The sequence below is a fragment of the Petaurus breviceps genome, unplaced genomic scaffold (genome assembly GCF_028583685.1).
Source record: "Petaurus breviceps papuanus isolate PSGF00001 unplaced genomic scaffold, PetGlider_PUasm1.0 37, whole genome shotgun sequence".
Taxonomy (NCBI): Eukaryota; Metazoa; Chordata; class Mammalia; order Diprotodontia; family Petauridae; genus Petaurus; species Petaurus breviceps.
The window spans coordinates 77788705-77812728 of NW_027186296.1; the positions used below are offsets into that span (position 1 = coordinate 77788705).

At 41.8% G+C, this 24024-nt stretch overlaps 1 protein-coding gene across 2 annotated transcripts in view; it reads left to right on the plus strand.

Annotated features, from left to right (window-relative positions):
- The window catches only part of SUFU (SUFU negative regulator of hedgehog signaling), a 148112-nt gene that overhangs the window by 119227 nt on the left and 4861 nt on the right, over positions 1-24024 (plus strand). For both annotated transcript variants that reach the window (XM_069098845.1, XM_069098846.1), the window contains exons 9-11: positions 7559-7693; positions 10226-10364; positions 21729-21797. In XM_069098845.1, coding sequence (XP_068954946.1) covers positions 7559-7693; positions 10226-10364; positions 21729-21797 — 343 coding nt within the window. The remainder of the gene's footprint in view (positions 1-7558; positions 7694-10225; positions 10365-21728; positions 21798-24024) is intronic.

The window sequence follows — 24024 nt, forward strand, 5'->3', positions numbered from 1 at the left end:
AAAGAAGAGATATAGAATGATAGCTTGAGGGGATTAAGGTTTTTTAAGGATGAAGAAGACTTGGGCCTCTTTGAAGGCAGTAGGGGAAGGAACCAGTTGATAACAAGAGGTTGAAGATTTGAGGTATGTGGGGATGATTGAAAATGCAGTCTGTTGGTAGAAGATGAGAAAGGAAAGGATCAAGAGTGGGTCTTGACAAAGACCAGAGCTACTACTTTGGCAGATATTGGGGGAAAGGAGAATAAAATAGATGTCAAAATTTTTATTATAACAAACACTTTTTATAATAACAAAAAAATTGGAAATAGTAGATGCCCTTCAGTTAGGCAGTAGCTTAATAAATTATGATATAGAAATGTAATGGAGTTTCAATATGCTATTGAAGAATAAGAATAGCAAGGGAAGATTGATATGAGACAGAAAGAAAGCAAGCAGGACCAGAAAAACAACCTATAGACTACAACATAATTGTAAATGAAAAAAACTACAACATCAGCAACAAAATTAAAGCTATTATGTTATGGAGTTTGATCCTAAATGAGAGATGAAAATATCTCTACCTTGCCTCTTTTTAGAGATAGGGAATAGTCAGGGTGGAACAGTACATATAATGCTGGACTTACATGATGTGTTGGTTATTTTTGTCAAACATTTTTACCCTTTTCTGTGTAATAAGGGATAGCTCTCTAAGAGGAGGAAAGCCTATCTGGAATAAAGGTGATGTCACAACAAAAGAGATCAAGGGAATTTTTAGAAGAAGATGGCATCCAAGAACAGGATTTGGTTTTCCAAACCATGACTTAAAATATAGCATTGAAAGTCTCCTGGTCAGGGGTGAAATACATCTAAAAATGTATGAAATGTATAGTCAAGAGGGCTTTAAATGGAAAAGGGAAAGAAGAAAGCCTCCTGTGTATATTCACCAAGCTCAGTACTGCAGAGAGGAGCTACAAGTGGAGCAAAACAACAGCAGCAGCAATGGCAGCTGCATAGATACTCCAGAGTTTATAGCACGAGAAATCAGCCATATTAAATACAGATACACACGTATACAAATTACAGACAAAGTAAGCAAGGTGACCTCAAGATCCTAACACAAGGAGGCAAATTTGACCTTAGGTCTATCATTCAGACTTGGTGGAATGATACCCATGGCCAGAGAATGGCTTGGGAAAGTTGCACCTTGTTCAAAATAAAAAGGAAAGGGAGGGGAGGCAGGCACAGGGAATGGCAGTGGTGTAACATTGTATTTATTTCTATCTATCATTTTTACATTGCCTCCCTTTCTGAATATATCCTTTCTTCCTCCCCTATCCAAAAAGTCACTCACAAGAGATTTTTTTAAAACAGGAAAAATAATTCAGCAAAATGAAAAATAGGTCTTAACACATGCAATATTCCACACCTATTATCCCCTGTCCCTGCAAAGAGCAGGGGATGATGAATTTTCTCAGCATTTTCTCAAGGATATGTTTAGTCATTTTAATTACAAAGCATTCATTTTTTTTCTTCTGTTTACATTGTTACAGCTATTATATATATTTTGTTTTTCTGGTTCTGTTTGGTTCATCTTGTGTCAGTTCATATGTCTTTTCATTCTTCTCTGAATTCTTCATTGTCATTTTTTCTGGTGCAGTCATGCTTCATTACATTCATATACCACAGTTTATTTAGCCATGTTTGTTTACAGGGCACATGCACATAAAGAAATCTAGGAAGCATGGTGGAAAGCTTTTGGATAAAGTTCAAAAGAGCCAAAACTAAATTGCATTGATGTTATAGGCTCTCTCTCCCCCTTTGGTAGAAACGAGCTGAGGAAACAGATCTTAAGCCTGGAACAGACACACGATGATGTAATAGTGATGAGGGATTTGAATTATCTGTGTATCTGCTGGCATATTCTTTCTGCTTAACGCATATAAGCTAATTTTTTATTTGCCTGAATGATACTGTCATCCATCAAAAGGTGTAGTAACCAGCAAAGATTTCTTTTTCATAAAAAAAGGAAAAAAAATTATAGCAGCTTTTTTTGTGGTGGCAAAGAATTGGAAATTAAGAGGATGACCATTAATTGGAGAATGGCTGAACAAGTTATGGCATATGAATGTAATGGAATACCCAATAATGGAATGGAATGGAATAATGGAATAACTTTCCCTAAGAAATGATGAGCAGGAGGATTTCAGAAAAACCTGGAAAGACTTAAATAAACTGAAGCTGAGAAAAGTGAACAGAACCAGGAGAACATTGTACACAATAACAGCAACATTGTGCAATGTCCAGTTTTGATAGACTTCGCTCTTCTCAGCAATACAATAATCTAAACAGTTCCAAAAGACTCATGATGGAAAATGCCATCCATATCCAAAAAAAGAACTACGGAGTCAGAATGCAGATTGAAGCATACTGTTTTCTTTTTTTCTCTCTCTCAGTTTTTCCCTTTTGTTCTGATTCTTCTTTCACAACATGATTAATGTGGAAATGTGTTTAATATGATTGTACATGCATAGCCTATGTCAGATTGCATGCCATTTTGAGGAGGGGAAGGAGAGGGAAAATTTAGAACTCAAAATGGGGAAGGAGGGGGAAAATTTAAAATGCAGAATCTTATAAAAGTAAATTTTGAAAACTAATATAATAAATAAATAATATGTGAATATATGATGTTTAATTAATATTTATTTATTATTAATATTTAATTAATTGATAAATAATTTTTTTAAGAATTCTATTTTGGATCTGATTCTTCACAGCAAAGAGTAACTGGTCACTTGGAAGCAATTGGAGCCTTGGGGTATGGGAATCTTTGCTACCACCAAGTATTCTACTATGAATATCTTGTTATATGTTGGACTTTTGATCCCTTGGGCCAATAGTATTTAAAACTTCAGTAATTTTTCTTACATAATTTGAAATGGAATAGAATATTATTTTGCAATAAGAAATTTAAAATAAGAGGAATTCAGAGAAAATCCCACTCTGTATATGAACTACATGTTAGATACTAAAAAATGGCAGATGTGATGCTTGAACCATTGTCAGTAATCTTTGAAAGTCATGAAAAACAAGAGAGGTGTGACTGAATCAGAGTAAATGACCTGGTTTTCAAAAGAGGAAAGAGAATTGAGTCTGTATATATAAACCAATGAGCTTGGCTTTAAGTTCCTGGTAAAATTCTAGAATGTGTTATTGGAGGAATGGTCATTGAACATCATCCTGAAAAGGAAACAGTGATCATAAAAGCCATTATAACTTCATTAAAAATAAAACAAACTATGATATGCTAAACTCTTTTCCCTTTTTTGACAGGGTTATTATACTGGTAGGTCAGAGAAACACTGTACATTAGACTTCCCTGGATTTTAACAAAGCGTTTGATTTTCTTATGCAGTCAAGAATAAAATAAAATTACATGGGCTAGATGATAGTATACTTAAATGAATTCAAAACAAGTTGAATAGTTGAATCCCCAATTTAACTATAATATCTGTCCTTTACTCCAGTTCCATATATACTCACTGCCTGATTGATATCTCCACTTTGATGTTCCTGCAGCATCTCAGATTTAAAAACAGAACTTATTTCTTCTCCCTTGAAGTCTCTATACTTTCAAACTTACTTATTTTTGTTGAGGATGCCACCATTGACCCAACTTTGCAAACTTGGAGCTGTCTTTCACTTTTATCACTCCCACAAGTTCCATATCCAGTTGGTTGCTAGGTCTTATCAGTTCTGTGTCCACAACATTTCTTGCATTTGTTCCCTTCTCTCTACACACATGGTCACTACCTTGTTCAGACCTTTATCATTTCTCATTCAACTATTGCAAACTCTTAATTGTTGTCCCTGATTCCAGTTTCTCTTCTCCCTGCATCTTCCCTGCATCTTCCACTCTTAAGGTATAAATTTGCTCCCTTGTTCAAATATGTTCAGTGTCCCTCTTTTGCCTCTAGGATAAAATACAGAGTCCTCAGCCTGTCATTGAAAGCTCTCTATCATTTGACACCAGCCTGTATTTCCAGGCCTATTTTATTATTCTCCTTTCTGTACTGTATTCCTTAATGCTGTTCCTTGAGCTCTTCATTCCATCTCCTCCTTCCATGCCTTTGCAAGAGCTATTGCTCATACTTGAAATGCACTCCATCTTCTCCTCTGCCTTTTAAAAGAATCTTTATCTTTTTTAAATGATCAGCTCAGCTGCCATATCCTATGCAAAACTTTTCCTGATTCTCCCTCTCCCTCTTGATTTCTCTCTCCCCCTTCAAATTATCTTATATTTATTAATGTGTAGACATATAGTATCTCCCGCCAAAATGTAAACTTTAGGGGACCAGGACTATTTTTTGTTTTTATCTTGGTAACTTTAGCACCTAGCACTGTGCCTTGGACCTAATAGCTGCTTAATAAATGTTTGTTTAATTGAATCTTGGGCTTAATTCAACAATAATGTGCTCCACCACAGGGAAGACACTTCTTCATCTTCATTGTGACCACCAGTCCCTCTGTTACAATGGTGATTTCACAGTGAAGATGAAAAAGGAGTTTGGGAGAAAGCAAGGCATAGCAAGAAACAGAGTGATAGAAGATTATGTTCAGAGAGGATATTTATGTTCTTTTTCCATGTGTGGTTTTTTCTGCATTTACAACACACCTTCTTGAAGCACTAGTAGTCCACTGGGGCTACATTTCCTGTCAATGGTGACTTTTTTGACTTGTACCTTATAAAGACCTGTGTAGTCTTTTTTCAAAAGTCACGCCTCTGCAAACCCAGTGTAGTGACTAACTTGGCAGTGAGAATAAGTTTATGAAGGAGGGGGTAGGATTCTTTTCCCTAACCCCACTATATGAAGTGAACCTTGACTGAAGCCATTAGCATTCCTCTAGGAGAAGAAAAGTTTCCAAAGAGCACCCAGCCCTGGCAGCCCTGGGCTAGGTCCTGGAACAATAACTGACCTTAGGAATACTAGGGTCTCCCTTGTCTCTTGTGTTTTCCAAGGGATATTATAGAAAGTCTTTCTGATATACTTCCTAGAGATACCTCTCACCTCCTTAGCCCTCTACTTTCCCTACCACCAACAGCCCAGGGAAAAAAACAACCTGACTGAATAATTAGGCCATTTAGGGGAGCCTACTTCTGATTTTTTTTTTTTTATAACAGAGCTGACAACCATGCAAAAACATTGCAAACCTGTGTTGGCTGCAGATATAATATGTTGTCCTACCCACACAAATAATTCATGCTTCTGCATTGATGTCCAGAAAAAACAAATCAACAAAAGACTGGGCTTCTTCGTGCAGAGTGGCCACATTTCCACTGATGCAGTGCACCGGAAATACCCAGGCTCCAGTACTGCAGAGCTAGCATTTTGTGATTTTTTAAAAAATGTTTTACATGAAAGATAAAAGTGCATTTTCAAATGATTGAAGGTAGGTGGGAGGTGTAAATGTGGGCACTTTTCACATTAATTCCTCAGATGATTAAGTTCTTTTTCATTTCTTTAAAGCTGTTTGTAGTTGGGTTTGATGTCCTTGTTCTGGGGGAATATGCTGTAGCAGTTACCAAGGTGACTTTAGCTGACTTTCAACAATTTCTCCCCTCCATCTTGAGATTTTCTAGACACAGCTTTGTATGTTGTTGATTATTCTGTCAGCCCAACCTCCCTGTTAATTAATCTGCATTCTTATTTGTTCTAGAAGATAGTAGATTCTTGGAGTGAGGTATTCTACATTCATGGCCTCCAGCAGTTCCATGAGACCTGGAGCACAAGCCCAAGCTCTAATAATAAGAAAGAGAAGACCCGGGTCTTAGTGGGACCCAACACAGAATGCTTTTCATTTCAGTGGAGGCTATACCTAAAGCTTTTCATCCTGAGACACCTATAGTTTTCATGAGTTAGACTGTTATACTTCTTGAACTTAAGGCAGCTTTGATGTTTCTGCAGTTACAAATGGACCTTCCCTAATCAGGTTGGGAAGAATCAGGATGTTGTCAGACTTAAGAGTTGATAGTAACAGCAGTGCTGTAATAAAGAACACTCTGCCCGGGCTCTAGACCATCTTTGCAACTAATTCTCTGTGAGACCTGGAGCAAGTCACTTTCCTTCTCTGGGCTTCACTTTCCTCATCTATAATCTCTGACAGACCTTTCAGCTTTGATATTCTGTGAGGGTCTTGGCTGTGGTGCCAAGCTATTTTAAAGATTTGGTCAAAGAGTATATGCTGAAGAGAAAGAGGTGGGGAGGGTAATTATGCAAAGACTGCTTCAAACTAGTGTGTGAAAGAAAAGCCAAATCATAGTCTTGAGACTGACAAGAGATTGAACGTATTATTTATGTAGCAGAATAAACCACCTCACTCTGCCAGTGGTAAATTCTTTCACATTTTGTGTCACCTTCTATCCTTATGCTTTCTGACATCCTTGTCTTTCTTCCCAGTCCTCTTCCCTTACCAGCATGACTTACTTCAGCCATTGCTCCTGAAGAAAAGCCAAGAAACTTTTGATGATCCCCCCCTCTTCAGTACTTTAACCACTGTGGTCACAGATGGGGATATTTGGTCTGTTTTTCCATGGCTGGCAAGTCCCAAGATTCTGGGTGGCTCTTAAAGCTGGAATGATAAATAAATTGAGCTTTTCACCCAGCATTTTGATAGACACTTGGGTAATTGTTTTGAGGTTCACAATCCAAAACCAGAATCCGGTCTTTTGAATGGTGTCAGTGGGTAACCAACAGTTCTGATTAAGTGCTTTTGAAAGGTTGTCAGAGCAGCTGAATTTGAAAGAGTAAATGTTACTTTGCAAATATACCCAGTAACCCAGCTGTGGGGGGTACCGGATTGGGAATTGGGATAGTAGCATCCACCTCTGACTTTCAGCGGGTATCAAGGAGAGAAGAGTCCTCTGACCAAGCTCCCTAGGCTATTTGAAAGCTGGACTATCTCTGGGAGGACATCTGGTAGTAGGTGGTGATATGGGGCTAATGGAGAAGTCTCAGTTTTGCTATTTTGCTATTGATCCCAAAAGTTGTTCTGTCCAGCCAGAGGCCTCTCATCCTTATTTGCTCTCTGAAGAGAGCCCCATTTCCTCCCCCACAGTGAAGATTATATCATTTCCTGGCCAGTTAAGGGATGTTTATGTTGCTGTAGCTCCCTGCCCATTGGGGGTTGGGGAACACAAGCAGGGAGGGTTTGTGTACTCAGAGTCAAATCTCCTGTCCCTGCCACTTAGGGGTCAACTGGAAGGAAGTTCTTAGAATTTAGTCTTACAGTATACTCCCATCCTGACCTTGGTAAACTGGAGGTCTGGGGTTCTTGAAAGCTTTTGCTGGGATTTAGGAGAACACTAGCTACTTTGGCACATCTGAAGCCAAGTCCAAAATTGTGACAACAGCCTACCAGATTCTTCCTCTTTCTGCCCCAAGGAGACCCCATTATTTAAGCCCTACTATTGAGTTATATTTGATTACACTCAGTATGAAGCAACCTTGCCTGTCTCTCCTTTCTCCATAAAGTACTGAAATTGCTGGTGTTAATTTGTGCTGAATTTGTGTTTGTTTCATAGGAGTCGCAAGGACAGTTTAGAAAGCGAGAGCTCAGCAGCTATTATTCCCCATGAGCTAATTCGCACACGACAGCTTGAAAGTGTACATCTGAAATTCAACCAGGAGTCTGGAGCACTAATTCCACTTTGTCTGAGGTGAGCAAGAGGAGGAGCAGACCTGTTTCACTGTCTGCCTTCTAGTGTGAGGTTTGCAGTGTCCCAGTTTGGTCTCCAGGTGGCGCTCTTCCATTCACAGGAGACCCCCCTTTCTCCATCCTTTCCCAAACCACCACAGCCTGCTGCAATCTGAAATGTGATCCAAAACACTCAAGAAATCATCAGCCTTTGGCACACTCATTTCTCCCAGTGAGGTTACCTCTTACCCACAGGGCTGGGCACAGCCTAAGTCTCAGGGCTTGGGAGTGGAGGACTTCTTTTGAAGCTTCAGTAATGTCTGTGTGAAGAGAATGTGTGGTCTTCAGAACCTAGAACTGGTTGCACTGGGTCCCATCTTAGGAATTCTCACACACAGCGTGATGCCATATTGGGAACTCCATTATTCCAAACCCCCACAGCACCATGCTTTAAGCCTCTAGCTAGTATATATGGGAAGAGGTTACATCTGCAGGAGGATGAGACTGACTGGTTCAGGGCATTGTTACCAAGAAGAGGCTTCTCCTCTTCATTCTCTCAGCCCATGTCAGCCATGACCATCTTTGCAGCTTTGGGGCGGGGCAGGGGAAAAACGGAGAAGACCAGGGGGAATACCATTAGTCTATTTCCTTAGCATTTCTACCACTCTTGCTTTCAATCTGTCCCCTACAGTAGTCATCTCATAGACTCGAAAAAACTAAGAGATACTCAGTGACCCCTCAGTCCATGTGGTGACTCCACCTTCTCCAGGATGAAACAGTTGACCAAGAAAATTGTTGATCAGCCCCAGTCTTCTTAGGGGTGACTGACTCGCCAAGGAAGCCTACCATTTCTACAGCTATCAGTTTTGTGAAATCCTTGCCTTGAGAGTACAATAATGTTTTCAGCACTAGTTTGTCATGGGACAAGGCATTCTGGAAAATTGATATCCATTATTATTAACCTTCCAATCCAAATTGACCAGTTTAAACTCCAAACCCAGTCCTAGCCTAGAGGCTCCATCTAGGACCAAGAAATCTAGCTGTGTCCCTTCTGCCACTCACATCAGTGCCAGACATACAAAATCTATGTTTGGAACTCAACTTGGAGTCCCATGGACAATGTATAAGACAGAATCAGATGCACCTGGGCTTCTCCATGGCCCTTTGGAGTTCAGCCCTGCATTTGATGTCATAAAAATTAATAAGAATAACTCCCTGACTTAGGGAATAGTGATCTAGAAGAAGAGGGATACATTTCTTAACTCTCTTCTCCCCTCCCTTTTAGAAAACTCTAGTTGTTAGGTACTGGCCAGTAGAAAAGGTCTAGGGCAGAAACTTCTTAAATTTAGAATTTCCATCATACTCTGTAAGTTTGAGACTTTCTACATCTCAGTAAATGCTTGGATGGGAACCAGTGGAAGGGTAGGCCTGTACAAATTCAGGGCCCAAGCCTAGGAAAGACTACTTCCTTTAAGGCTGCTTGTGTTTGGACTTGGCTTAGGACATTTGGTTTGGGGATAGGTTAATTCAGAGTAGTCTGGCGAAAGAAAGAACAGCAGTTCACTGCTTTTTCAAATAGTGGTATTTATTCTACTGTTTCACTCTCATTTTCACCCTGTGGATTTTCAGGGATATGGATTGAGAATAACTTAACATTTAACCACCATAAATTCATTCATGCTTTTATTCAACAAATATTTACTAAGAGCCTCTTATTGTCAGTGCCCTGTTTGAACTCCTTGGGTTGGTTATTCAGATACCAGGCCAGATGGGGTAGCAAAGATTTTATAGTGACAACATTAAGAGGCAGGTGCAGATATAAGCTCAGAAGGCAAGATTTGTGCAATGGTAAAGGCCTAACAGGTAGATTGGTGGACAGAGTGCTGGACTTGGAGTCAGTAAGGACTGAGTTCAAATCCAGCCTCTGATACTAGCTCTATGATCCTGGACAAGTCACTTCACCCTGTTTGCCTCAGTTTCCTCATCTGTAAAATGAGCTGGAGGAGGAAGTGGCAAACCATTCCAGTATCTTTGCCAAGAAAACCCCAGATGGAGTTACAGAGAGTCGGACACGACTGAAATGACTTTATAAAAACAACAACAAAGGCTTAACAGACTAGACTGCCAACATAGGCTCACAGATCTAATTCTTTCCTTCTTGCCTGCTCATAGAGAGACTTTGGGAAAGTCCTATTGCTTCTTTGTGCTTCAGCTTTTATCTTTAAAATGAAGGGATTGGACTATAATATTTGCCAGCCCTCCCATCTCTGACAGTCTGTGATTCTGAGGGCTTAGAACCACTTAGAAGAATGGTGCTAAGAGAAGTACCAAGAAAGATCTTATCTTTAAAGGCCCTGGCAGAGCATTTACTTTGGCTTCTGCCTCTGAAAGTGGAGAAGAAACATTTTGACTCTACTTCCTTCCCAACCATTTAGGGGGAGATTTTGGCAAGAACACAATCCCTAATAGGCCCCCAGAGACAATGCCATTCATCCATCTTGGGACTTGTTCTTCAGGAGCCTTGCTCCTCACTTTCTCCATTTTTGTCCTTCAGGGGCAGACTGTTACATGGACGGCACTTTACATATAAGAGTATTACAGGGGATACAGCCATCACATTTGTATCAACGGGAGTGGAAGGCGCATTTGCCACTGAAGAGCATCCGTATGCAGCTCATGGACCCTGGTTACAAGTGAGGAGGCCTTTTTTTCTTCTCTCTCCTTCTTTCCAGTGCCTAAGGCCCTTCCATCCCTGTCTGGCTCTATTTTAGAAGACCTACTGGCAAGTTGTTTTTCTTAGACAGTGGGAAGGCATATTCTCTCATAGGATGCCCTGGGACAGTAGGTATTATTTGAGGGTGACTTCAAAAAAGTCCACATTATCTGGTGGACAACCAGAGCATGGTCCTTATGCTACCAACACAAAGCAAAAATTCTTCTAGAAAACAAAGGTATTGCAGATACTTCCCTGCAGGAACCAGCTGTGCTTCTGACAAGCCAGTTGTACTGCTCTGTCCAAGCCCCTCCAACTTTGTTTCCACAAAAGCCTCACAGATTTGAACTTCCCCCTTAAATCTAGGGAAACAGAACTTTCTATGCTTTAGGAGTGCTAGGGGAAATAAGTGAATGTGAGAACCATCATTCAATTAGTATACAAATCCCATGTGTCCAGCATATGAAAGAATCCCTCTGGACTTTTATCTGAAGCCACAAGCATGAGCCAGACACAGCCAGGTTCTGTGACATGGGTAGCACCTAAATTAGCCATCTTTCTCTAGCACCAATTGTGACAGGGTCTGGGCCTAGCCACCCAAGGAAGGAATCTGCTTGGTGTACTTGGTGTATTGGATGCTCTCATTCCTTCATGTACTTTTTTTAAAAGGGTGCAGAGCTCTGAGCAGCTTCAGAATTGGCTGCTAGGGGGTGGCCAGGTGGTGCAGTGAGTTAGAGCGCCAGCCCCAGCGTCGGGAGACCTGGGATCGGTTCCGGCCTCAGATACTTGGCACCCACACAAAATAACTGGCCGTGTAACCTTGAGCAAGTTACTTAACCCCAGTTGCTTAAAAAAAAAAAAAAAGAATTGGCTGCTAGGTAAGGAGTAAGAGGCTGCTAGGTCTTTCATCCTACACGCCACACTTCCCCCTCCCTTCCCACCTTTAAATCTCTTCTATCTTTAGCTTATTGTCATTTTGGTCTGCCATACTTCCAAAGCCACTGGAGAATGGTTGGGGAGGGCAGGAGGAGGGTGCAGGGAGTCATACCTCTTTACCAATAGAGGAAGACAATTATATATCCTACTTAGAACTTTGTAAACTGTAAAATGCTGTACATACATTAGCTATGGTGGTTGCTATTATTATCTAGAATGGGGAGTGACTCTGGGAGACTTGCATCTCATTTGTTTGGAAAAAGGAACTATACTGGTTCTGGAAGTAAACTGTATTAACTAAGATGGGGGGAGTGTCCTCAGTGTTTCTTTGATAAATATGTATGCGATGTGTGTGTGTATGTGTGTATGTATGTATGTGTGTATATCTGCCTAAACTGGCAGTAGAATTTCTTCTCCTCTATGCCCCTGCCCACCAAAAAACCACTAACTCTTAATTAAAACAAACAGAAAACAGAAGACACCCTACTACACAGTACAGATCAAGCCATGGTAGAAATTGAATCTAGTCCTTTAGGGATATTGTGCTCCATAAATTATCTTGACTTTTTCCACAGTCATTATTACATTGTTTCATAACAAAATTACTTTGAACCATAAAGTTATAAATACATTTTTAAAGTCCCACTTGGTAACATTAGATTTCTGTCTGTGTGGTGTTGGTGGTTACTGTAGCAAAGGTCTCACTTTGAGGTTCACCCTCAAAATGAGCCCCACATACAAGTGGGAGTGTCTGCTTCTGTCCCACTCCTCTTCCCCATTTTTCCCACTCTCAGGCCATGCCCTCCTAGCATAGGCGAGCTTTTCTGTTCAGTGGAGAATGTGAAGGGGAGGGCCTCTTCCCCATTCCCCTCTAGGCAGAGCATGGATCCTGGGGGAGGGAGAGGCCTGGTGCTGGAGAGAATATATGTGACACCAGCATAGCCCCAGCCTCTGAGAGTTAATGATTCATAATTCCCAGCAGATGATGCGTGCTGACAGGTCTCAGCAGAAATGTCCTCAGGATAGCATTAATATGTATTAAAGGTTCAAACAAACTTTCTCGGGAGAGAATAGATTTGGGTATTCCGAACATGGGAACACGTTTCATTCAGTTACACTTCAGAAAGAGCCCTTGACTCTAAACTGGTACTCAGAATTCAGCCAACATTCCTTTTCATAGCAGCAGGGGAGTGTCCAGGCCAATAAAACCCAGAGCCCCTAAACTGCTTCTGTGGCTAAAAAGGGGAACAGGCAGGTGCCACCACTGTCCTCCAGTGGATCATGGGACTAAGTCCTCCAGTCACTGCCCCGGCTTCCCCTGGTGGTTCTGATTGAGAAGCCAGCAGAACTCTGCTGTCACACAGGTTGCACTTCTGACTTCCATTTGTTTAAGGCTTACGCCCTCACCCTCAAACAATAAAGCCAGATGAGCAGTTCAACAATTTAAGTTTGGATTTGGGGGCTCAGCTGTCCATATACTAGAGACCCAGCTATGACAGTGAAGCTAGGCTGGAGCCATGGACCATTCAGACATGGCCAGTCCTTAAGTACAGGCTCCCAGCACATTTGGGGAAACCACAGGTGATGAAGAGAGATGACCTTTGGCCACTGAGAACTAGTGCTAGACTTTGCTTTCCCAGCCCCCAATTTACTCATAGGCAGCCCCCTCAGCAGGGACTGGGCACACATGGCTCACTGACACTACTCTACATGCTCCCCAATAGTGGGCCGTTGCCCTGGGAACCCAGGGGAAGTGGTGAGAATGAACCCATCCGCCTCACTGTATTTCAATAAAGTTGCTGTGCTCAGAGCTGCTTAATCAAAGGCTTGTGTTATTGGACTCATTAGTGTGGTCTGCCACAGGGGCCTGCTCATGTGGGAGCTCCCAGGGAAGACTGGCATGCGCTTTCTCTCTTAAGCACTCTCTGGCTTATGAGTTGTTTCTCTAGTCCTTTCTCAGGAGCCCTGGGAAACCCTTAGATCCTTATCCAGTCCATTTCCTAGCCAGTCACCTAGTCTTCCCAAGGACTAAGCAATCAACATTTTTCATGACTGACTATGAGGCCACAATCTTACTGTTGCTGTCACTGCAAATTCACATTGTGGAAATCTGGAGCTGTAATCACTTCCAGGTTTGTAGATCTCACTGCAAACGAGTCCTGGATGCTGCAGACTGATCCTGTCAGATACTCTGCTGATCTCCTGAGTGATAGACTTGCAGTTAAAAATGAGTCTCCAGTGACCGCAGATGAATCCTCATGGGCAGAGAGCCTTATTCTAACTGTCCAACCCCACATATTCTCCTTAATGCTCGGAGCAAAAATGACCTTTACCCTCCCCAAAGATCAGGTGTCTTATCAATGCTGAAAAGAAATGGGGACAGTTCCCAAATTGGTCAGGCCATTTTAAAGGATTCTAAGGCTCCTAGGAGCCTAGAAGAGCCTACCAAGTGCATCAGGTAAATAGATAAAAGCTGCCTTTTCATTTGGCTGTGAATCTCCCTTTGCTACTTAGGGTTGAATTGGGAGGAGCCAAGGGATAACTTTCTTGCATCAGCCTCTAAGACTTGGAAGCTTCTTCTCCTAGTCTTGGCACCTTGCTTTGGCTCCTAGCCCAGATCTGTTATCTACTGGGAAAAAGGCACAACAAAGTCTCCTATAAGAGAGTCTTGCTATCACTGCCCTTGAAGGAGATAGGAAAAGAAGGAGCAAAGATTTGGAGGAGGCATAAATAACCAGGAGGACATGGGGAACCTTTAGACCCTCTGAGAGGCTCATCTCTCTTGGAGGCCCCAGAAATGGTAGTAAAAGAAAGTGTCATAGAACCAGTCTTTCCCCCCCCCCCACCCTGTTTGGTACTCCTACCCCCTAGATTGCTGCCTCCTTGGCTCATACCAAGTACCTGCTCTTTATTTTCTCCCCCACGATATCCCTTCTGTCAGCTAGAGAGTGGTGTCCAACTCATTGCCTGTTCCAGTAAAGTGAAGTAGTTTTTGCAGTTATAGGGAATGTGAAAGACCCTTCTGATTTTACATAGCCACAGAGAGCTATACCTGAGGAGAGGCAGGCTTCCTTCTTGACTCTCATTTCTTTCATTTCTGTACTTTTCAGCCTCTCTTTGGAACCAAGAAAGGGACAGGAGGGGAGTGGGGGACAATTTTAAGATTATTGACTCTTCAGCCAACTGAGGGTTGGGAAGGGGGGAAAGCACCTCTAGAACATATATTATAAACCCTAAAAATGTCTCTCTCCAATCCCCATCCCAATGACTAACCTTCCTCAAGTCTGTCAATATTGACCTCCTCATTGGGTCAGGTGCCTATACAGGCCACTAGGGAATCAGTATTTGAAATAGAGGAGCTCTTGGACCAGAAGGTCAAATCAGGCTCATATCCTCACACACAATGATTTTTTTCCCCAGCATTTAAAGTTTTTGTGAAGCTCTTTCAGTCATGTAATGCTTGGCAGCTTGCACAAGTGTCCCCCTTTCCCTAAACATCTCCCACTAGACATTGACTCAGAGGCCTGTCACTTGGAAAAGGTTAGAAATTGGATGCTGCTGTGTGTATAGAAATGTACTCTTCTGTATTACGCCATTGTGGAGAGTCAGATAGCCAGGCTTAGTTCCCAGCTATTCCTCTGACTTAGAAGTTCAAGAGGTAAATCTTGGAGGTCCCTGACCTAAATTACAAGCCAGCACCTAGTGCTGCTGTCAGAAAACTGGGCCGTAGTACATGTACAGGTCCTTTGGAAATCTTTTAATATTTCCCACTATGAAGTGAGAAGAAAAGTACATGAATTCTTCTCCTAGCAGCAGACTGCCTCACGGATCTATGGTAACAAGGGTGTCTGAGCTCTGGCTTCTGCTTCTACAGGAAGAGGAAAGACTGGACCCTTTTTAGACAGTTGTTGATATCTTATTTTTTATAGTACAGGCAGCCCAGAGTGTTTGAAGCCTGATAGCCACTGCAGTGAACTTTCTGCCACCTACTGAGAACAGGAAATGAAACTTGAGGCCCACTAGGCTACCTTCTTGCAGGAGCCTGGGCCAGACCTGGTGGAATGGGACAGGGGGTGCTCTAGTTTGAATTTGGGGAGCTTTAGCATTGTTACAAATTAAATATTCCCCATCTCTATGGCTGCATGTACTAAAGCAGCTCCTTGGCAGGCTCTGTGAAGAGTGAAAAAAAAGCACATTTCCTTCCCTGAAAGAAGGGGGAGAGGAGGGGAACAGCCAAACTTGTTGGGAAACAAGAACATGTCAACATTTAGAGCAAACAAGGCCCTGGACAAAGTGTGGATTGTCTAACAGGAGGGAAGGAGTGGGCATTGTCAGGCACTGTTTGCAGACTCAGAAATATTATTGACCACAAATGTTTGAATTGGTGTCAAATCAGCAGCAGCTGTGCTCCCTCCTGCAGCCTCGCCAGGATCCCCGGCACAGCCAGGCTTGCCCAGGGTAGGCACTGATGAAAGATATGTGGCTTCTTTTCTGGTTCATTTCTAGAACTTCCCAGGGATGGGGAGTGTACAGGGTGCTTTTTATTCTCTCAGCCAACCAGTTTGTCACCAAGCACGTGATTTGTGCTGATGTCACCCTCTGGCCTAATGGGACAAAGCCAGAGCCAGGAACTAAAGCCCTTTCTATGGTCTGAACCTGTGAGAGAACCACAAAGTCTTTCCCTACCTTCCCTCTACTACAGTTGAACTATTTAAAGGTTGATACAATTGGCTCACCCCCTTCAACTGCCCTAAAACTCTGCCTGTAGATTTAAAGCAATTTTCAAATAAAAAGGGGGACTACTGACCCATACATAATGATCTCTGCAAGCCAGGTATTGCTTTTGAAAGCCACATATTAACATTACCTTTGTTTTATTGTATTCTTATTTATTTTGTTAAATATTTCCCAGTTACATTTTCATCTGGCTCAAAGTTAACATCTACAACCAGTGTTTGACACCTCTATTCTAGAGCAACACCATGAGTCCTCCTTTTTTGACCAGGAACTTTTTATCAGGGTTAATTTGGTTCTTTCATCCATTTCTTGAAATACTTTTGCTTCAATACCCATGGATTAGAATAGATAAAGTCAATCATCAACACTATGAAGGCAGACACCCTGTTGTAGTTAAAGTAGCTATTTCCTTGATTGTGGAGTAAGTAGTTGGACCAGGAGATCCAACCTTCAATACCCACTGTTTCCTTCTGGGAAACCACTGTTTGGTTTGGGTTTTTAACCTTCTTCCCAATTACACATCAGAAACCCTGATAGTGGGGGAGAAGAGAAGGGGAGAAGAATATTTGGAAATTCCAGTCTAGAAATGTGTCCTCCCTTTAACACTGCCAAAAAATGGAATAAGTCAACTATAGGGGCATTATGTAATCAGAGAATTTCCTAGGCCTAGCAGATGGGGAGCAACCTGGCCATTGGATTTCATTACGTTCACCTGCCACCTTCCCCCAGACATAAAAAGGATGCCCAAGGCTAGGTCATCTTTCGTCAGACACAGCCAGATTTCATGAGAGAGTAAGGCAACCTCCAGTAGAGATGCTGTTGGCTCTAAGCGTAGCATACTAATAATGGTTTCATTTGGCTCCAGGACGGTACATACTTTTCCCACAGTTGCATCACAACAGTTGGTCTGTTACTCTTTGGAGAGCACCTAAGCTGCTCCATCATTGCTATCTATCTTCAGTGTCCTGTTGATAAGATCTGTTAACATTCTCCAGGCCCAGTTCTGAAATATACAAAGAACAGGACCTATTTGTTCAATCTGAGCTTCTAAGGTTTAACTCCCAAAGGAAATTAAATGAGGTGCCTAGAGCGATGACAGTCTGTCATGTTTCTTTGCTGGGAATATCACCCATAATATGCATTTCTCGTGATTTTTGTAAAAATTTAAACCACAACTTTAAAATAACATGTAGTTTTTAGCAAGAATCTACAATTATTAGCACTATGACAACAATGGGGGGGATGGAAAAGCTAGAAGACTTTTTCCCCCCTCTACCCTCATGCTCTCTTCCCCTAGCTTTGTTATCAATCACAACCAAGATAGTCCTGAGATTGTTGGTTTCCTTCCTAAAAGCAGAATCATAGCTTTACCTCATCCAACCAAGTCCCCTGCAAATGCATGCTTACATATGTACCAAATCTGCTTTGGACTTGTGGGTCCATGTGGCAATTGACTAGTCTAGGAGATTGCCTTCAGCATAGCTAAGGGTGACCTGCAAGGGTGGTTGATGAAACTAAAAATGTTTTTCTCATTTGACACTTCTTACTGGTCTCCCTGATTACATAAGTCATATTACCCTTTTTCTCTGTCCTTAGTATTCCAATACAATGCTATTCCAGGATACTCTCTAGGTCCTTCTCCTACTGAATTATATGTGGATGGGGAGTAACCCTAGTCCGACTGAGCAGAAATAATTACACCTAATTGGGATTTAGGCACACTGTTACATATGCTAGCATATGTCTGAGAAGATAAAGCTAGAAGTATAAAAATATGAACATGACCTTTGTGCCACCTACTTGGTCTGGTTATGTTGAGGGCTGGGGCAGAATTATGAAGAAACTAGGGGTTTTTACAAAAATGGTAGGCTTAGAATGTATATGAAAGCTTTAGAGCCACAAGAGCTCATGTGAGGCTGACCAGGGCCTTGTATGCCTAGAAAAGGTCATGTTTAGTTCAGGATAGGCTTCTGATCAGGGACCCCACAGTTCATTTTATTATTTTCTATTTTATATTCATTAAATTATTATATTCATTAAAGTAGATCCTTTGTGAGAACAGTTTCAGGCTGAAACAGAAGTAAGACCCAGAGAAAAAAGGAATAATGACTATTCAAGGAGTCTTCTCTTTAGAGGATAACTTTCATTGAGTTTTTGTCCTAATCTCACTCCTTGGGGTTTCTGCTTCATGTCAGTCTTTGTAGAAGGCCAGCGTTTTCCTCCAAAATATGATGAAAATATATAGTGTCTAAAATCTTGTGCCTTCTCAGTGAGCCTTTTTCTGTATTCCTCTTCATTTAGGACCCATTTACCACCTTATGTCTTTTTTCCCCCACCATCCTTCCTTCCCTATTTCTCCCCTTTATACCACATCCTGACTTCCTCCACTGTTTCACTGTCTGGTAGTCTGACTTAAGGTGCAATATGAGCATCTTAGTACCTCCTGGAAAAGTTTTCCTTTTAGTTTTTCTATCTCATCCTGTCTGCCAGGGCTTCCTTTTAGGATGTAACCTTTATCCCCTGTGCTATTTTATCATGGCCACATCTTGACTCACTGTCTATACATCCTGAAGTCAGGGGTCAGTTCTTCCACCTTATCATTTGAACTTTCTCTTTTCCCCCCTACATTCCTTTGTTATGGAAATTCACACTTCCTATCTAGCCCTGGCTCAATCTGTTCTCCTGACCACTGGCAAAAGGGACCTGCTTGTTTCATTATCTTCCCACCTAAGACTGTGAGCCAGCCTACTTCTGCTATGATAAAGGACACTATTTCAGTCATCCTACTCCGATACCTTTTGCATTTTCTTCCCCTTCATCCTGAAATAACCCTACAATATCTGTATCAGAACTGATTTCAGAAATAAGGCTTCCCTTTTTCCTTACCCCCTAAAATCCTTTCAGCCCCATCAGAAAGCACCCATAAATCAATCTATGAAGAGCCAGCAGGAACAAGGCAAGGTAACTGATGGGACTATGAATATACCTATAGTGTGTAATGGAAGAGCATGTGTATTTCATCGCTGGATTCTGTGATAAAGGCCATAATTAGTTTAGGAAATCAGAGAAGAGAGAGATTAGTGAAGGCTAAAGTAATCAGGGAAGCCTTCCTAAAGAACGAATTTAAGCCGAAAACTTGAAGGATATACACATTTGAGGGAATAACATGAAAGCAGGCATGGTGATGGGAATAAACATGGCATGTCCATATATGAGAGACTGGCCTGACTAAAAGAACAGTGTATACTTTAGTAAGTGGTAGCAGATGGAAGTAGATTTGATGTGGTAGAAAGTAATGAGCCATTATAGTGTTTGATGTGATCAGAGTAGTACTTTATTTTTGAATAATATTTTATTTTTACCAATTACATGAAAAAACAATTTTAACATTCATGTTTTAAATTTTTTTTTTTTTTTGCTTTTTGGAGAGAAGGTAGGGCAATTGGGGTTAAGTGACTTGCCCAACGTCACAGGGCTAGTATTTTTGTGTTAAGAGTCTGAGGCAGGATTTGAACTCAGTTCTTCCTGATTCCAGGGCTGGCGCTCTATTCACTGCACCACCTAACTGCCCCCCATTTTTAAAAAATTTTGAGCTCCATGGAATACTATTGTGCTATAAGAAATGAGGAGCAGACAGACTTCATAATAACCTGGAGAGACTTATAAACTGATGCTGAGTGAGGAAAGCAGAACCAGGAGAACTTTGTACACAATTACAGACACATTGTATCTTTGATGACTAACTTTGATAAACTGGGCTCCTCTCAGCCATGCAAGGTTGTAAGACAACTCCAAAAGACTCATGATGGAGAGGGCTGTCCACATCCAGAGAAAGAACTACAATGCAGATTGAAGCAAACTACTTGCTCTCTTTTTGTTTTGTTTTATTCTTTCTCATTGTTCATTCCACTGGTTATAATCCTTCTTTACAACTTGACTAATGTTTAATGTGAAGGTATTTGTAGATCCTATATCTGATTGCGTGTCGACATGGGGGGGGGGGAGGAGAGGGAGCAGGAGAAAATTTGAAAATCAAGGGATTGAGGAACTGAATGTTGTAAACTAAAATAGTAAATAAATAAATTAAATTTTTTAAAAATTGCGCTCTAAATTCTCCCTCCTTCCTCTCCCCCCTCCCTGAGATGATAAGCAATTGATATGTTATACATATGCAATCATGCAAAACATATTTCCATATTACTTGTGAAGAAGACACAGAAAAAAAAACTACCAAAAAATATAAAAGGGAAAATAGGATGCTCCAGTCTACATTCTGATTCCATTAGTTCTTTCTTTAGAGGTGGATAGCATTTTTTGTCATGAGTCCTTTGTAATTGTCTTAGATTATTGTGCTGCTGAGAATAGCTAAGTTATTCACAGTTTTTCATTGTACAGTATACTGTACAATGTTTTCCTGGTTTTGTTTACTTCACTTTTCATCAGTTCATCTAAGTCTTCTCAGGTTTTTCAGAAATCATCCTATTCATTTCTTATAGAACAATAGTATTCCATTACATTCATATACCACAACTTGTTCAGCCATTCCCCAATTGATGGACATCACCTCAATTTCCAATTTTTTGTCACCACAAAAGAAGCTTCAGAGCAATACTTTAGAAAAAGTTATCTGGTAATTTTTGTAGAATGAACTAGAGAAAGACACTAGAGGCAAGAAAAGCAATAAGGAGGTTGTTGAAGTCAGTAGTACAGGAGAGAGGTGATGCAGGCCTCAACCAGGGTGGTGGTAATGAGAATAGAAATAAAAGGGAGGGGGTACATGTACAAGAGATGGTTTAACAGGGGGAAAAAAAACAGACGACCTGATGACTGATTAGATGTGATAGATGAGAGAGAGGGATATTGATGATCTGTGTGACTAGTAGATGGCAGTACCCTTGATAGAGTCAGAGAAGTCAGAAACGCTTGGCATGTACAGAATGCTAGGTTAGGATCTAAGATTTAGAACTGGAAGAAACCTTAGAAATCACCAGGCCTTTATATACCGGTATGAATCATAGAAGCGCAGGTTTAGAAGGTACCTCAGAGGTCACCAGACCCAGCCCATATCAAAAGCTGGGACCCCTTTTACAGGATCGCCAACAAACCGTCATTCTGCCTCTTCTAAACTATGCCCTTCCTGGTGCCCAGAAAGCAGGACTCTGGTGCATTGGGGTTGGGGAGACAAGGTGGGTCTAGACGAGGAAGGAGCTTTGTGGATCTATTTTCACTATAATTGTATCAAATAGTGCAAAAAAAAAAAAGAGCAAATCTTTTCTTCCCCCATATTTTAAACTACTTCCCAGAACTATCACTAACAAATACTGGCCAGTGACTGGAAAACCAGACTACTTGTGTCAACTCCCAGCCCTGCCAGGTCTCCCCTTCTTCCATTGCTATTGTTCTCCTAGACAGTCTCCTTCAGTCTCACCGCTTCTCCCCATAACCCAACTCCCCATTAGCACATTTGGAAAGATGAGTGATTCTCTAGAAAGGGGGAAGAGGGGGTCAGAAGAAACACAGGCAGGCCTTACAAAGGGAAAGGGGAACCAAAAGTGAGAGGCCTCAAATCAAAGAAAATGGACTCATCTTCTAGGCAGAAGAGAGTCTGTTGCTGACAATTAAATAAAACCCTGAGTAAAAAAGCATAAAACTCTTGTATCTCTGTTTCCAGATTCTGTTGACTGAAGAATTTGTAGAAAGAATGCTGGAAGACTTAGAAGATTTGACTTCTCCAGAGGAAGTAAGCCCATTTGTATCAATCTATAAAGCTTTATCCAGTCATCAGGTGGGGGGAGGGGGGAGAGGAGAAGATAGTTAAGTGGCTTTTTTTTTTTCTGATTTCCCCATCCCCCCCCCCCCCCCCCGAAATCACCCCCACCCCCACATTAGTCAGCCCCAGGCCACTGTAAGGATGCCTGCAAATTGTCTAAGTTACCAGCCCCCACTGAAAAGCCAGACCAGCCTTTCATGCTGCTCCTCACTCTCTAACAGCCCCTGCTGTTAACTGGCCTATTGTGAACAGAAAGCACGTGTTTGTTGCCAGATAGTATTCCATTTGGAAACACACTGGTGGGCTGCTAGGGGACTCTTACTTTTTCTGTCAGAATGTCCACTTACTAGTTACTTTCACTATTGCCTCCCTTCCTCCATGAGCTCTTCCCCACTTTTTTTGACCTCTAACAATCCTTGCTCCCAGAACCCAGGCAAGAGGCCTGTGTTGGGGGCTGGGGCCTGTTCCTCTGGGACTCAGCACCTATTATGACAGAAGGGCCCATAATCCTCCTTTTTCTCTTTCAGCTTTCTCTGTGTTCTCATTTGGAGAGACTTACCTCATCTTGGAAAGTCCCTTCCCACCCTCCCTCCCAATAGTCTCTTCCCCTCCCACTGAAAAACACCTCTGAGGGATTTGGTTCTCAGTTTGCCTTAATGCCCAGGTTAACCTCACATTAGAGAGCTGGAACAACATGGCCTGCTAATGCTGCATGTCTGTCTCCCAGCATCTTGGCAGAATAATTCCTTAGCCCTCCCCAATTGGGATCTTAGAAGCAAAAATCTTTGTTACCTTTCCTTGAGGCTCAGGTCCCAGCCTGGACTCCAGAGCCAGGCAAGGCTGGGTATCTGCCAGAACCAGTTTCCTTTTCCTGGTCTGGGGACCAAGCACAGCCTGTCAGGCACCTTTTTACTACAACATTTCGGTCTATGACTGAAAAGTTGTTGGGGTTCACCCAAGCCCTGGAGAGGTACCATGGCTCTCCAGTTCAGGACTTTTAATCCTTGTTTTAGGTAATAGGGAAATCCCTAAGGGTACTGCTTTATAGATAATACAGTATAATAGTGACCTACCTCTGCCCCAGGGACGCACTGTCTTCCAGTGAGTCTGTTCTTTCTTTTACACTTACACAAGGTCATTATCCTAGGGACTTTGCATAGGCCAGTGCTCTAGGGATGTCCATTCAAAGAGACCAAAGACAGCTGCTGGAAACATTTCTGGACAGGCACTTATACACTAATGTTCATGTACAAGTTCACTCATACAGTGACACTAGGTCAAAACTTCAGCTTTGAGGGTGGGTGCTGGGTGTTGGGAGAAAGAGAATGTGATGGTATAGAGGAGAAAAGGGAGCCAGGGGGGAGCTCAGGAAAGTAGGTCACCAAAAATAACCCTTTTCTGTTTTGCTTTCCTGACCAGTCTTCCCCTACACCCTGCCTCCTTTCTCTCACCTTCGTCTCACTACTCTCCCACACTTACCAGGGACATGGGCCTCCTTAATCTAATTAAAGGGCAAGAATGAGCAAGAGACTTCACACTCATATCTTCCAACCCCAGAAATGGGCAAGCTGAACCCCTACCAGTCCTTGCCTCTTTTCTGTTCCAAGCAGTTGGTTGGTCTGAAGTACCTTGTGAATGATAAGACACAAATAGGACCAATCTGTGGTTGTTATAATGAAGTTTCCTGAAGAGCCCAAATGTGCCCAGTTTTGGGTAAGCCTCTCTTTAAAGAAGGAAATGACCCATCCTTTAATTTCCAAGAGATAGTTATTGGCCAAATAACAGAAAAGATTTCAATGTAAGGTGGAAAGAAGGCTGGGGTGGAAGACTTTTCCTTCAGGAGCACAACTAGACTCTTGACCTCCCTCCCTGACCTTTATGGGAAGGAAAGGCAGGACAAGAGGGACTAAGAACTTAGGAAGCCAGGGACTTTTCTTCTTTGGAGACATTTTTCAGTCATCTGTAGCAAATGCTGTAGGAACCTTCTTTCTACATTTGCAAAAACCACTGTAGCCAGGAAGGCCAAGACCCTAACATCTGGATGCTCTAAGCCCCAAAGTCTGAATGGGAATTTCCATTGGCAAGAACAGACCCAGATATATATATATAAGTGAGATATGGGTGGTAAAGAGAGGTTAGGAAACTTGCCTACAACCATCCTTGGCTAATGATGTCGGAACACAGAAAAGGAATGGTG